The sequence below is a fragment of the Pogona vitticeps genome, chromosome 4, assembly GCF_051106095.1.
Source record: "Pogona vitticeps strain Pit_001003342236 chromosome 4, PviZW2.1, whole genome shotgun sequence".
NCBI classification, from domain to species: Eukaryota; Metazoa; Chordata; class Lepidosauria; order Squamata; family Agamidae; genus Pogona; species Pogona vitticeps.
The window spans coordinates 97,582,085-97,595,880 of record NC_135786.1 but is presented as its reverse complement, the minus strand read 5'-3'; the positions used below and the strand labels follow the sequence as shown (position 1 = coordinate 97,595,880).

General features: G+C 41.4%; 1 protein-coding gene and 1 long non-coding RNA gene across 4 annotated transcripts in view; both read left to right on the top strand.

Moving 5' to 3' along the window:
* LOC144588654 (uncharacterized) overlaps window positions 1–13,796 on the top strand; it is a 364,336-nt gene that overhangs the window by 219,510 nt on the left and 131,030 nt on the right. The window lies entirely within an intron of this gene.
* Window positions 1–13,796, top strand: part of OLFM3 (olfactomedin 3) — a 219,924-nt gene that overhangs the window by 144,130 nt on the left and 61,998 nt on the right. Inside the window, exon 1 of one of the 3 annotated variants that reach the window (XM_020788725.3) lies at window positions 2,957–3,138. The exons of 1 other annotated variant lie outside the window; for it this stretch is intronic. In XM_020788725.3, the coding sequence (XP_020644384.2) occupies window positions 2,968–3,138 (171 nt within the window). In that variant the 5' untranslated portion in view covers window positions 2,957–2,967. Of the gene's footprint in view, window positions 1–2,956; window positions 3,139–3,226; window positions 3,384–13,796 lie in introns of those variants that run through there. One more of the 3 variants, XM_072998022.2, reaches the window with a different exon arrangement.

Below are 13,796 nucleotides of genomic sequence, written 5' to 3'. Positions count from 1 at the left end.
CAGCATACCGAAGCAGCTGTTCGTTTCCCCTCTCCCTTCCACCCAACTAATTGTTCTGGCATTGGGAAAGGCAAGAGGAGGGATGGAAAAGACACAAGGGGAAAAGAAATGGAGTGAGAGCGCTGGAGGCTACCAGTCACCAGTGGTGGCTTTCAGAAGCCAACTTTGGGACAGGTGAAATAGCAAAACCTATAAAAATGCTTCATGCCAATCTTTAGAGGCTGTGACTCGTGCACCGTTGGGTAACAGTATATTGAGAAAATCCATAGTGAGCAAGGCCCTCCCACACTGTTTGTGTAAACATGACTTACATATCTGGAACTCAGAGATATACTGCCTCTGGCCATGGAAGCTTCACTTAGATTTCTTCCAGCCAAACCAACTTGGATTTAATTTTTTACTTCTTAACACTCATCTTGTCAAATATACTCTGGAGAGTACCAGGTGAATGGAGTTCTAAGGAAAAGCATGTTGTTTTAACAGTTCGATTTGTTCACTACATTAATACTCAGAAAAATGCCTTTCTCTAGAATTCCAGCCAACCCAGCACTTTTCTGATGTGTTGGAGTAGAAATCTCATCTCGCCTCCAACTCGATTTTGTCTAGAGAAGGTTATCATTCAAGGTGTCTGAGGAAAAAGTGCCAAGGGAAGCTTTGTTTTGTAATGTGTTTTTCACAGTATTTTTGATGTGCAGTAAATAGAATCAGCCATGTGAGGACACTGGCAAGCCCTTTTATTTATTTTCCAATGGCTACACCTCCAGCAGTAACCCCATGTATTAATAATCAGGAACAGAACAAGTTACTTGTGCAGAGTAGGTAACAATAACTGTGATGATTGCCTGCTTATCCAAAGTAGTGTGTAATAGAATGAGTTCCTTTAGAAAAAATTTTGACCTCTGGCTCAAGGTCTCCAGTGACTTTATTCTGATACTGTTCTGTCCGCCTTAGAAAGATAACCCAGGCAAAAAGCTTTCTGCTGCAAAAAGTAAACTCCTTTTTAGTTCAATGGCATGATCTTCCCATGCTGAGTCTTCTGATTAAAGAGACAAGATGCAACATTTACTATAATGATTGCACCCAAAGGCAGAGGTTTTATTTCCTATTCAGAGGACTATGGAAAATACCAAAAGTTACTTGAATTGCAAACTGTGATTAAAATGAAACTTATCTCCAGTTAAAGGTGCTTAAGAGTCAAGCCTCAGGGCCAATACATGCTGCTGGTTAATAATCCCTTTTTGGAGTGATTATCCCATCCTTTCATGTGGTGATAATCTTCTGGGATACAAAAGAAACAGAGCAGAGTAAGGGTTGGTGTGTCAGAATGCAGATATGCTAAAAATATAGAGCTTCAGCATCTTGTTTCCTTCTTAAAAGCAGCTAGGAAGGCAGAGCCCTAGATACTCAGATGGCCTCAGGTGAGCATTCATTTCAAGAGTTTCTTATTCCTGATAGAGTGAAAGGAATGACTGGTCATGTAGCACCTTCAAGAATAACAAATTACTTTATTCTCCTGTACCTGTAGGTCCTTAGTTTGCTCCCTGTGAACTTTTTCAGAATACAGTAAATTGCTACATTATAGGTCCACAGTTTGGGAAAGTTACTTTCAAGGATAACAGATGAAACTCTTCTAGCTAGCACAATCATTATCTTTCCCAAGCTCTGCAAGAATCAAGGTTTTACATGTATTGTTGATGATGATAACATGTCTTTTGTATACCAAAGAGCTGTATTTTTTTAAAAAATAACTTGAGCTAGTTTGTAAATTCCCAACTATATAACTTTATGGGTTACATGCTGTTAAATTGCATCAGACTTACAGCATCCCTAATAGAGTTATGAAAGCAGCAAAATCAGGGAGCTGGACAGGGGACAGATTGTATTTGTCTTCAGTGTGGAAGGGATTGTCACTCTCGAATTGGCCTTCTCAGCCACACTAGACGCTGTTCCAAGTCCTCCATACAGAGCACTTTACCATAGTCTTTCGAGACTGAAGGATGCCTAATGAATAGAGTTTTCAAGGAATGCTAGATATTTGAGAATTGGTTTTAGCATTTTCCTCACCACTCCTGTAAATTTCCATGGCTCAGTTGGAGTCTGAACCAGGTCTTCCGATTCCTAGACCATCACTCTATCTACTATATGATATTGGATCACTTTTTCATATTAGCACATATATTTCCTTCCTGTATTTAAAGCATAAGTACTGGAATCTGCCCATTGTTTGTGCTTCAGTATGCCTAGGTATATAAATACATGACTTTAAATGTTCTTTCCCCTCCATTCACTTATGGATTGTAGAATGTATTGAATCTACAGTTGTTGCCTAAGGCAGTTGGCAGCCTGATCCTCTTATTGTTTAGTCTGAAATGTCCCATGGAATTTGATCACCTTGCTCCCAAGCATGCACAGGACCATGCCCTTTGATGATTACACAATATCTGTGTGGGCAAGCATCCGAACCAGCTTCTGACAGTGGCAGATTTGATAAGTTCACAGTCTTCTCTGTAGTCCACAGTGGAGAAGAGCCTCTGTTGTCTGTCTGCTGTCAGCCAGCTAAATGCAGCAGGTTAGCTTTGCTTTGCCTGTTCCTAGGGATAATGCTTCATTAGCTATCAGGTTGTCTCCCACTGGTTGAGCTAACAAGATTTTCCCTGATGCCTCCAAACCTTTAATTCTCTTTCTCTCCCCTCCTTCCTCCCCCCTTTCCCCCTCCCTTTTCCTCCACAGAAAAAGCAGTAATAATTACAAGCATATAAAAGGATTGTATGTCCAGGCTACTTTAGCAGGCAGCTGTAAGAAAGAAGATGAGAAGCTGCACCGGGTGGGAGGGAGGGGTGGGGAGATGGAGGCTGCCTGAATGTGAGTTTAGTGGATGATTAAATCTGGGGAGGCTGATCCCCTTTCATGCTGTGGATGTTGTATGAGCTGCAGGCACGCCTCTCTCCCTGCCAGCCTTGCACTAGGATGATAATCAGTCACTATGAAAACTCATTAGCCTCCACAGCAATGAGTCCTCCTCTGCTCAAGCTTGGTGCTGTCCTCAGTACCATGGCTATGATCTCAAACTGGATGTCCCAAACGCTCCCATCCCTGGTAGGACTCAATACCACCAGGCTGTCTACTGCTAATACTCTAGTAAGTAACTTTCTCTCTCTTTTTTCTCTCTCCAAAGCCTTCATTTGGGATGGGGAGGGATTGTCTCTATTTTGTTTTCCAAAGACATCATGAAGGCTCTGATTTTAACTTAACTGATGCCTCTGCTGAAGCACTAAACCTCCCCCACCTCAGTACTTAATTAATGCATGTTGCAAACTAGGCTGCACAGCTGCAGGACATTTGGAAAGAACCTTTGCAGATCAGCTGCAAGAGAAGATTCTCGAGTAGGTTTTAGAATACTGTTTCTTTATAGTGCAATTGTTGCATGCAAATATTAACATATTTAAGATTTTCTTCTTTCCTTTGCTCCACTCTCCTCTTTCATTTGCATGATTTTTATTCAAAACAATCTTGCCCTGGTTATGCTGATGAAAATAGACTAGTCGGGGCTATATTTCTGTTGTTTCTTCATTCTCTTATACACAGCCAGGGAAGATATGCACTTTTCTTCCTTGTGTCTCCTGTCATTGCAGCATATAAATATTACAGCATAAAGTTTAAAAGGGAGATTTTTTTTTCAGTATGGGGGGGGAAGCTAAGCAAACTTGCAGGCAATCAGATTGGAAAAGAATGCCAATTATTCTCAGCTACCTAGCTACAGAAGTGTTCTGCTACCTTCCCTTCTGGATCTATTTGTCCATTAAGACTATTTGCTGCTCATATATGATGCATGCCAGTAAATCTTGTTGAAAGGAACAGCAGCCGGTTCAAAATTGCTCTTATCTCATTCTGTGGTCTGACTATTGGCTTAATAGTTTAGTGGAATGGGTGAATACTGGGTTCCTGCCATATCCTTTGATGAAAGAGAGCTAATGAAAGTTTGGAGAGAAGGCACTTTAGTTAATCTCTGTGAGGATTCCATCCTCCATACCTGTATGCAACATGATTGCAATCAAATCTCTGGCTAAGGAGAGAAGCTCAGGGCTAAATTTCACTTACAAACTAAACATGTGGTTTAATTTACTGATCAGTGTTGAATTTGCTGATAGCCTATGGACAGGAAAAGATAATTGCAGCAGTTTGTGTCTGCTGCTGTTCGTTTGCACAGTTTGTTCTATAATATTTAAGAGCTTTCTAATGCAAAGTATTGATGGAAAAGTATGATGTTAGGAGAGGAACTGGAAGAGCATCCTGAATATTTTCTGGAAGAAGCACAACTGAAGACCACTCAGGCTTTTTAGACCCAGGAAAGATAGATAAATTCTGTAGCTACAGCTTGATTTAGTACTTGGGAAAGACTGACACCTCGCCCACGTTGAACTAGGAGAGTTTTTTTAGACTTTAGCGGCTCAGTGTCTGATTAAGGATTGCAGACATGGCACTTCCTCCTCCCTCTTTCAATATTTAGCTGCAACTGACACTTGTAGTAAGGTGGGAAAAAAAATCCTGATTTGGTTTAGTTTAGATGCATGACAACAGTCAGAAGTAAAGCTATCTGGTGAAAGAATGCAGGATTTTTTGTCTGTATTCAGGAAGTCTGTGGATACAGTGTCAGGGATGGACTTGGGAGACAGCGGATCCAACTCTCACATACACACACCCAAATTCATTGGCTGACCTTGGGCTATCTCTTTCTGCCAAACATACCTCGCAAGATTGCTATCATATACCTTGCCCTTAAGCTTGTTGGATGAAAGGTTGAATGTAAATGTGGTGAACAAATAAATCCAGCCAATTTACCTGGATTCACCAAAAAATAAACACTGACTGTGCTGGAAGACCCACAGTGTCAACAGGAGAAGATCATATGGGTGTAAAAAGACAAGAAGAGAAGACAGCAGCCTGTCTTCACAAAACGCACACAAAAGGGCATAAGTAGTCTTTTAAGGACAGCATGCTTGCCTTTCAGATCACCTGTGATTTCACCTCAGGAGGGTCCATATCTCTTGCTGTTATCAAGTACTACTTACTAATCATAATAAGGACTTCTAAAAGTCACTTGTGTGGGAGGGGGTACCAAGAGCAGGCCTTTATTTGAACCTAGTTGAAAATCTTGCTTCCACCCACTCCATGTCCAAACTGGGAAAGGGCTTCCCTCATAGGCCGTGACCATGACAAATGTGGGGATGAAGGACAAGGCGAGCAGCGCAGAAGCTGTGAGCCAGGCATGCCTCAAGAGAGGCTGGTGATGTTGTCCTGCCCAGACAGAAGAAAAGTTCGCATTAGACCCCTGTACTTCTCCGCAATCCCATCCTTCTCTTTCCTGTTAAACTAGTTTTTACAAGGTTCTTGTTTCCATGGATTTTAATGCATAAAGTCACACTGGAGGTGTGGCACTGGGGTGTGTGCATGTGCGTCTCTCAGTACATAAATAAGCAAACCTGTATTGCTTAGATATCCTTTCCTTAAATTGAAGATTGTTTCTTACGCAATATCACTCCACATAATGTCTTTTATTTTCTAAAGAAATGAAAACCTTCCTAAAGACCTAAAAACTACAGAGCTGCATCTGTAATGCTTTGGTGCAAGGAATCATCTGTTCCTAAGTTTGGCTTGCATAAAGCACATTCCAAAGCACTCCCTGAAACAACCATTTTTGGTGGGCCAATGTTTTTTATCTTCATATTTCAAATAGACATTAAAGGAAAAGTAGCTGGTCTGGATTTGTGGAAAAGAAGTCACAGACTCGTGTTTCACACGCACGAGAAACTAAACAGTGGCGATCATACATTTATCTCAGCTAAAGTGAAAATAAAAGAGAAGAAGCAGATATTCATTCTGCCTTAAAGGTCTGTTTGTATCCTTTCAGAAGTTTGCTGCACATATTGCATCATAAAAGCGAAGCAGAAAGACTGATTGTCTTCATGTGCCCAGCTGCTCTTGAGAACCATTATGCCGCCTTCTTCACTACCACTGTCACCACCACCACTACATATTGCTACTTGGACTGAATTTAAAACAAGATAGAGGGAAGGAGGGAGATAGGAAAAGCCAGTCCAAGAAATTGTAGAGAGCTTGGTAGATGTTATTTTGGGGGGAAAAAGAAAGAAACAGTAGTTCGTATCATTTGAAAACAACTCTGCTAATTTCCAAACTAATCTGACTAAATTAACAGATGGGGGAAAGTTTACTCATCAAGCCTGAGTGGAGCGTTTTTTCATCCCATCCATCGCTTACTACTTTAGACTCTTCTTCATACCTGCTTTAGCTTTTAGTAACTTCCATAGGGGAAAGGAAACTGTCTGTTTAATAACTCTTCATTCCTTCTCTGATTCTCCAAGTTAGTGTCAATCTCTAAATTTGTTTATATATTTCTGTTTGCAAAAAGAGAGATTTTTCTCCTGCTTCCTTGATATTTTTCTCCCGTTGCTCGAAAAATGCCAGCGCTTAATCCTAAATTTTCAGGGCCTGGGGGCTGTGGCCTTTGTTACCTTCATTCCTGGGGAAGGAAAGGGGATCATTTTGCCTGATTTCAGGATCAAATAAACTGGGATGCGGGAGACATTATGGCAGCACAAAAGCAGACACTGTCTTTGGAGCCAGCTCTACCTGTCTGTGGAAACAGAGGCTATTCTAAAATTGAAAAGCTGATGGAATTCATAAAAAATAAAACACATACAATCCGGAAGGCACTAAAACACTGTGGCCTAAATATAGCCTAATATCATCAATCATTTAAGCCTGAGTAGCCAATCACAATACCCTTTCTACTATCCCTAAGGAATGTCTTTGTGCTAAATATGCATCAGATGAAAGGGGAGGGCATTAGAGTTGCTTAAAACATATTGTAGTAATTTTCTTTTAGAACAGAGGATGGATTCAGCAGGCGGGATGTTAAGGATTCTTCTAGCCCGGTGTCATCTCTCATACATGCATGATTATCTTTTAGCCCTGGGAAATGTTTGGCACATAAATTCCCTTTTCGTGCAAACCTTCCCTTCTGGCTTTGTTGTTTCCCTCACAGTCCTGATCTAGCCTGCTAGTGCCTTTAAGAGCAGAAACCTTTCTCCTTTTATCTGTGCTACGTTGCTGGGACCCCTCCACCTAGATGGTACTGTAAAGGGAGGGAGCAACTGTATCCCTCCAGACATTGCTGAGCTACTGCGTCCACTTATAATGGCCTGTTAGCTGTAAATAAAAAGATGACAATGAACTACAGTACTTCCATCATTTCTTGCCAGTGTCCATGCTAGTGGAGGCTGATCATGTTAGACAATTTTCTAGAGTATCTATAACAAAGCTGTTCTCCAACAGGTTTCCTTTATTACTTATTGAAGACCATGCATGAATGGCTCAAAGCACTTTGAAATGTGTAATGTTCTCAAAAGGATAAGGCACCAAGCATACAGATACAGATTAGATAGTTTGCTTTTGTCCTAAAATAACACTGTTGCTAGTGTGCGTCTTGCAATTTCTCCCCTTGCCCATCCTTTAATCATCATCATCATCATCATCATCATCATCATCATCATCATCATCATCATCATCATCATCATCATCATCATCATCATCATGTGCTGTCAAGTCAATTCTGACTTATGGCAACCCTTTTCAGAGTTTTCAGGTAGAGAATATTCATAAGTGGTTTACCATTCCCTTCTTCTGGGGGCAACTCTGCGACTGAGCAGCTTGCCCAAGGCCACCCAGGCTAGCTGTACTCACAGGAAGCACAGTGAGGAGTTGAACTTCCAACTTCTGGTTCCACAGCCAGTCACCGAAACCGGTGAGCTATTTAGCCAGCTCCATCCTTTAATAGTTCATTTTCCAATGTCAACCCACATTCTTGTTTACATTTTACTGTCAATACCACACGCTTGCTAAGACAGAGGTCCTCTCTAAATAGATTAACAGTTGCTTTTTATATCAGGTCTAACACATTGTTTGATTATTGATAAATATATGATTGATTTAATTTTGTTCTCAAAATAGGAGTGTGAGTCCCATAATATCTCAAATTCTACTGTTTCCCCATCCCTACCAGTATACATTTAACAATGTGTGAAAAGTTTGTAGTGATCAGGTACTTATCTCTGCAGCCTATCTTGTCTTTCAGTCTCCAGATAAGTAGCACAACTCCTGATTTTGTTCATCCTTACAAACCAAAGAAGCACTGTCGTGCTCTTTCTCTCATGACCATAAGCAACAGAAATTGTATTAGTCTGGATTGCTAAGTCCACTTTTCACATAGGGAGTTCGGACATAGAGGTACTCAAATTTCCTGAACCATGGAGTGTAATGTTGAAGAAAGGCCTGTACTGTATTGCTATTTCCTGGATGAAGTGGCACTCACATTGAATTACTGCTTAGCGATCATAACCCTAACTTAGATCTGTGAAGACTTTGCCCTCCTCAGTATTCTCAGTATTGGAATTTCCCTAGATTGGTAGAAAGGTTATTCACCTTCGTCAAAACATTTGCTCATCCTGTGCTTTTCCTTAGCAGTAACTACTCTTGCTGTATAGTAAACTTACAGACCTCAGTTAAGCCATTGTCATGAATTGTGAGACGCCTTTTAGGTGCTGTAGCCATGTCATAAATAAATGTCATCAACAAACAGACTGCCTTTTAATTACTGTGCATTGCTCAGAAAACAGTAAGTGAAGCACAAGACATAGGTAGAACATGAGTTTGTTCTAGGGCTGGTTCATACATCCCTGCATATCACTTCATTTATCATTTGCTGAGTCAAATAGGGAGTACACCTCTCATCAGTAGAGCACAAGCTTGGTAGGGAGATCACAAGTTCAGTAACCCTGCATCACTGTTTAAATGAGTCTCAGGTAGCAGAGCTGCAAAGTATATTTTCAGTTGCTTCTTGTTACAGTTGAATGGGACAGCAAAAAGTTGCCATGGCCTCTCAACAATTAATACCCTCAGCAGGGAAGTGTGGCCAACCAAGTCTTGCTGATCAGTGTGGCTCAATCAAGCTTCCATTTGCAGACATTTCCATTTGCAAGAATTCATTGATGAACTTTTTCTCCAAGATGAATGCATTTGCAAACATTTCTATTCACATGCTACATTCTGGTGTACCCTTAAGACTGGTTCCCAGTTTGAAGTCCTCACTTCAACATTTAAGACCATAAATAGTTTGAGACCAAGTTATCTGAAAGATCATTTTCTCCACGGTGTACCTTCTGGAACTTTACGTTCTTGAAAGAGTCAGTCTCCATTGCCCCAGCCTAGTGAAGTGAGAAAGGTAACCATAAGGAACATGGTCTGTGTGGTGATGGCTACCCAGTTTTAGAAAGACATCCATGGAGAAATGTCTGCTTTTTCTGGAGCCAGAGATCTTCTTATTCATCATGTAGTCAGTATCTCTCTACTTTAAAATTCTTCTTTTAATTCTGGGATTGTTTTTTTCCTGGTTGTTTTGTATTTATGCCCTTTTTGATTTTATGGTCTTTTTAATTTTGCATTTAAATGTTTTTATGTTACTTTGTATCCAGACCTCTCTTGTTAGGAAGGAGCATACTGGTACAGTATTTCACTTTTTTTAAAAAAGGATTTTCTATTGACATTTAAAAAGTGAAATATGTGAAGTGGCCCCAAGGGCTTTCTTAGAATTTTAGATGTTACCTGTATTCCAGAGCTTGGAAGAAAAACGTGTTTTGTTTGTTTGTTGCACTGGAACTAGAGTTGCCAGGTGAACAGCATCCCTCTACCTGAGATTTCAGGACCCAAAACCTAGGACCAGGAAGTGGGTCATTGTGATGTCACAGAGGTGGGTTCTTCTCATGTGAAAGTGACAGGGCAGGAAAGAGGTAGGTAGGTAGGAATCACAACACTAGAAACATGCATATGCTGATGCAGTGAGCCCTGGCATGAACTGAGAAGGAGTGGAGACAGATTCCCGGGCTTTAAGCCATCTCACATTCAAAAATCAGAGTCTCTCCTTCTCCACCCTGGGACCTGTCCCCCTGCTGAGAGATCTGAAGTAGTATAGCAACACCTTGAGATGCCAGCCAGCACTGGACAGCCCTAACTTAGAATTCTGGAGCTTCAGTCTAAACAACTAATTTTTCTAAGCTCTGCTGTGTTCACACTTTGGATGACACTTTTGCAGCCTCTGACATAAATTCAGATTTTTCTTTTAAAGAAGTTTGCTATCCATGTCAGTGTAAAAGACAAGGTTCCTAGTGGGATTGTGAAAGCCAGAAGGAACCTCAGCAGGAATTCCAGTTGCCAGTGGTGAAAGGGTGAAGCTAGAGCAAGGAGTGTATGGCCTCATCTGTTGTGCAAGAAGTATAATGAGTTCGGCAAAACTGGTAAGAGAACTGTCGTGGGACATTGGATGACTTGAATATGACTTTGCTGATGGGCATTCTCCCAGAAATAAATTATCTTGACTCCACATAAGACTGAGGGCCTCAAGGACTGCAGCATAGGCTTGCCCAACAGAATTGTTTGTCTTTTATTACCTTTAACTCCTTGTGACTGCAACAGATGAATACATTCCCTCACCCTTGTGCGATAGTTTCACTGCCTGGCTAGAGGATTCTGAGAACTGGTTCAAAAAGTCATATTTTTTTCAATGGTTGCTCCAGAATAGAAAGCTAGTGGGCTGTATTTGACTTTGTCAGTTGTATAGTACAGGCCTGTAGCTGTTGTGAGTTCTGCATGGCATCCATTTTATGGGATAGGAGATAAGGAAATACAAGGGTCACCAGCCCCGTTTTACTTACAAGCAGTCATACCATTGATAAGCTGAACTTATTCCAATTTGCAGTGCTTCCAGCCATGCAATAGCAGTCAAAAGTGGTCCTTTGGGGTCTGTTTTCTCCACTTTTATTGTTCTTGTAACATCAGAACCCCTTCCCTGCAGTAATAATAAGCACAGCCAATGGGAGGACATTGTGGAGCTGATCTATTTCAGGACTATAATTCAGCAAATCATTTTGTACATGCAGCTTTTTGGCTTCTCTTCATGGAAGATGTAGACAATCTTTCCTTGAAGCTACACTTCTGTATTGTGAGGATATAGCGCCATGCCAGCGTTCATGCCGCAATATTCTGCTCTTGGGGGTACAGCAGTTTTTTTCTTCCCCCAGCAAATGTACTCATAACTAATCCAGTTGGCACAGCCTGCCTTTAGTCTCCACTTGCCTTTTAAAGAACAGTGACAAAAATGTAGTGTATTTCAACTGGTTGATATTAATAGTTTTAGAAAATTGACAGACTACACTAAAACTATCTTGTATTTTATTCTCCTAAATATAGAGTAATGGAGTAGGATTCAGGGGACCTGGATTTGAATCCCTGCTCAGCCAAGGAAGCTCATTGGGGTGTGTATGGAACTGGCAAAAGTACTCCTTCAATATCCCACTTACCTTAAAGGCCCCATTAGGATCACTATAAGTTGGTTCCAGCTTGATGGTGCATAAAAACAAGATATTAGTAAATAACAAATGGTACCTACAAAAGTTCTGCACTAGGGAGCACTTCGGTATATCAGCAAACCTGACTTCTTCCATCCCATTATTTTTCACCTCATGTAACTGCCCCCTCAAGTGTCTCACCAAACTTTCCTCCCATAGAGTTTCCTTGTGCAGAGGGCAAAATGTTGTAACAAACAAGGTTTATTTAACTTGGATTAAATGGGGGTACAAACAAATAATGTCAACACCTAACAGTCCCTGCTCACTGCCTAAGCAGATACCTTAGCTGTGTTCTTGGACGGTGCTAACCCACATTATCCCAACATTTGTAGAATGCCCCAGAGGTGCACTATACAAGGGGTTCCACAGCAGGGATGATTTGTGGCTAAACAGACATTCTGCCAGTCGGGCATGTCCCCTTGACACTTGTTTCCCAGTTGCCTCCTTCCACTTCCAGCAGGGTTACATGTACTGGCTGTGGGTGTTGGGTATCCACCTTGGCTGTCTCTGGAGGAGACCCAATATTTCCTATTTGGTCTTTGGCTCTCCAGTGCCTCTCTCACTGTTCCGCTCGGCCCAAAAGGAGGGTTTCTTTGGTGGCTTGGTCCAGCACACTCATTCTGCTTCCTCTTGAGGCACCCACAACTCGACAATTTCTCTATCCATGGATCCTCTCTCTCAACCGGTTCCCAGTACTCCTGCAGGTTCTTGGCAGCATTACCTCCAGCCTCTGCCTGATAGGCCTTCCTCTCTGGCTCTTCCCTAGCCTCTTGCTAGCAGTCCATTTTCCTCCTCTCTCTCCTCCTTTTTATGCTCCTCCTCTAGAACCTTCCCTCCAGTTCAATATCAGCATCTAGCTCCTTCTCAGCCCCTCCTCAGTCCACCAGCTAGTTGGCCATAAAAAACCCTTTCACTCATGTGGAGAGGTAACAAGGCCTGCCTGCTGGTCTTGACAAGTGAGGCTGGCAGGTTCTCCCCTCCATCCCCACACCCTGCTAATTTTCCAGCTTTCTCCTGCATTCGGAAACCACTGGATGGGTTTAGATCCTCATTGGAATGCTTTTTGAATTGTCTCTTCTGTAACTCTCAGGGTTCCCTTTACCAAGTCATTTTCTTTCAGGGGACTTTTATTTAAAATGCTTTGAGAATCGAGAATCCTTTCTCCTTCCCCCCCCCCTGCCAGCTGTTTCTGTTGTTAACTAGCATATCTTGGGCAGCTGTTTTGATTTCCCTCTTGTTTCCAGCTGTTAGATAATGTCCACGACTAGAGTAACAATGAGGCAAATAATTTCCAGAGCTTGGAAAAGTTACTTGTTTGGACTACATGAATCTCATAGGCAGGATCTTTTGTAAACTCTGAACATTTCTCACCTGTGACCACATTACCCTGTGTTCTTTTATTTTCTCCTTCCATTTAAAATTCTACAAACACAACAGAGCCAGAGACAGATCTGACCGAACATTCTTTTGTTACATTGCTCAAACAATCCAAAGATCAACCTAGATGTGAGGTTGTTTGGTGTCCCCATATGATACCATGATCAAAGCTTTTCCAAAAGAGGTGTAAATTGGAGCATGTCTAGGATAATGCGAGGTCTGGAAGTCCTGAGAGGGCTCACTGAAGGAGTTAGGTGTGCTTAGGCTCTGGGGGGAAAAGAGGAAAGGCTGGTATGAGAGTTTTCCTAAAACAGCTGAAGAATTGTTATGCAGAAGATGAAACTGACTTATTTTTCTTTTGCTCTAGAGGCTAGAATAAGAACCCCTGGATAGAAACAGAACGCAAGCTGTGTTTAGTTCAATATTGTTCAGAGAAGCATCCTTCGGAGGCAGTGGATTTCACTTCATATGTTTAAGCCAACACTGCTGTTTTTCGAGCAGAAATTGCAAATTTCCCACTTGGAAGGCTGCTCTTGATCAAACATCCCTGCCAGCTCTAAACTCTTATGATTCTATGACATATTTTTAAAAGATAGCTTATGTCTTAAAAGTCCCTACCTGGCTTAAGAGAGGGAGTGTCATGAGTGAGGTAAAGGGGCTGGATGTCTGTGTCACGTATTCTGAATATGTCACTTCTTGACTTGGTTATTTCAAAAAGACACATTACAGGTCCCAGGGTCATTTCTTATGTGATATCGGATTGTTCTCTGAAAAATATGCATCTTTGCCATTCAAAATGACATCTTCCAACATATTTTTTGATAAAATCTGTTAAAATAATCTTTTATGCATTTTTTGCCTAGAACAGAATGTGGACATTCTCACTCGCTAACACTGACCTTTATCCTTTCACTAGGTGAAAAATTCTGAAGCAAATTTCTA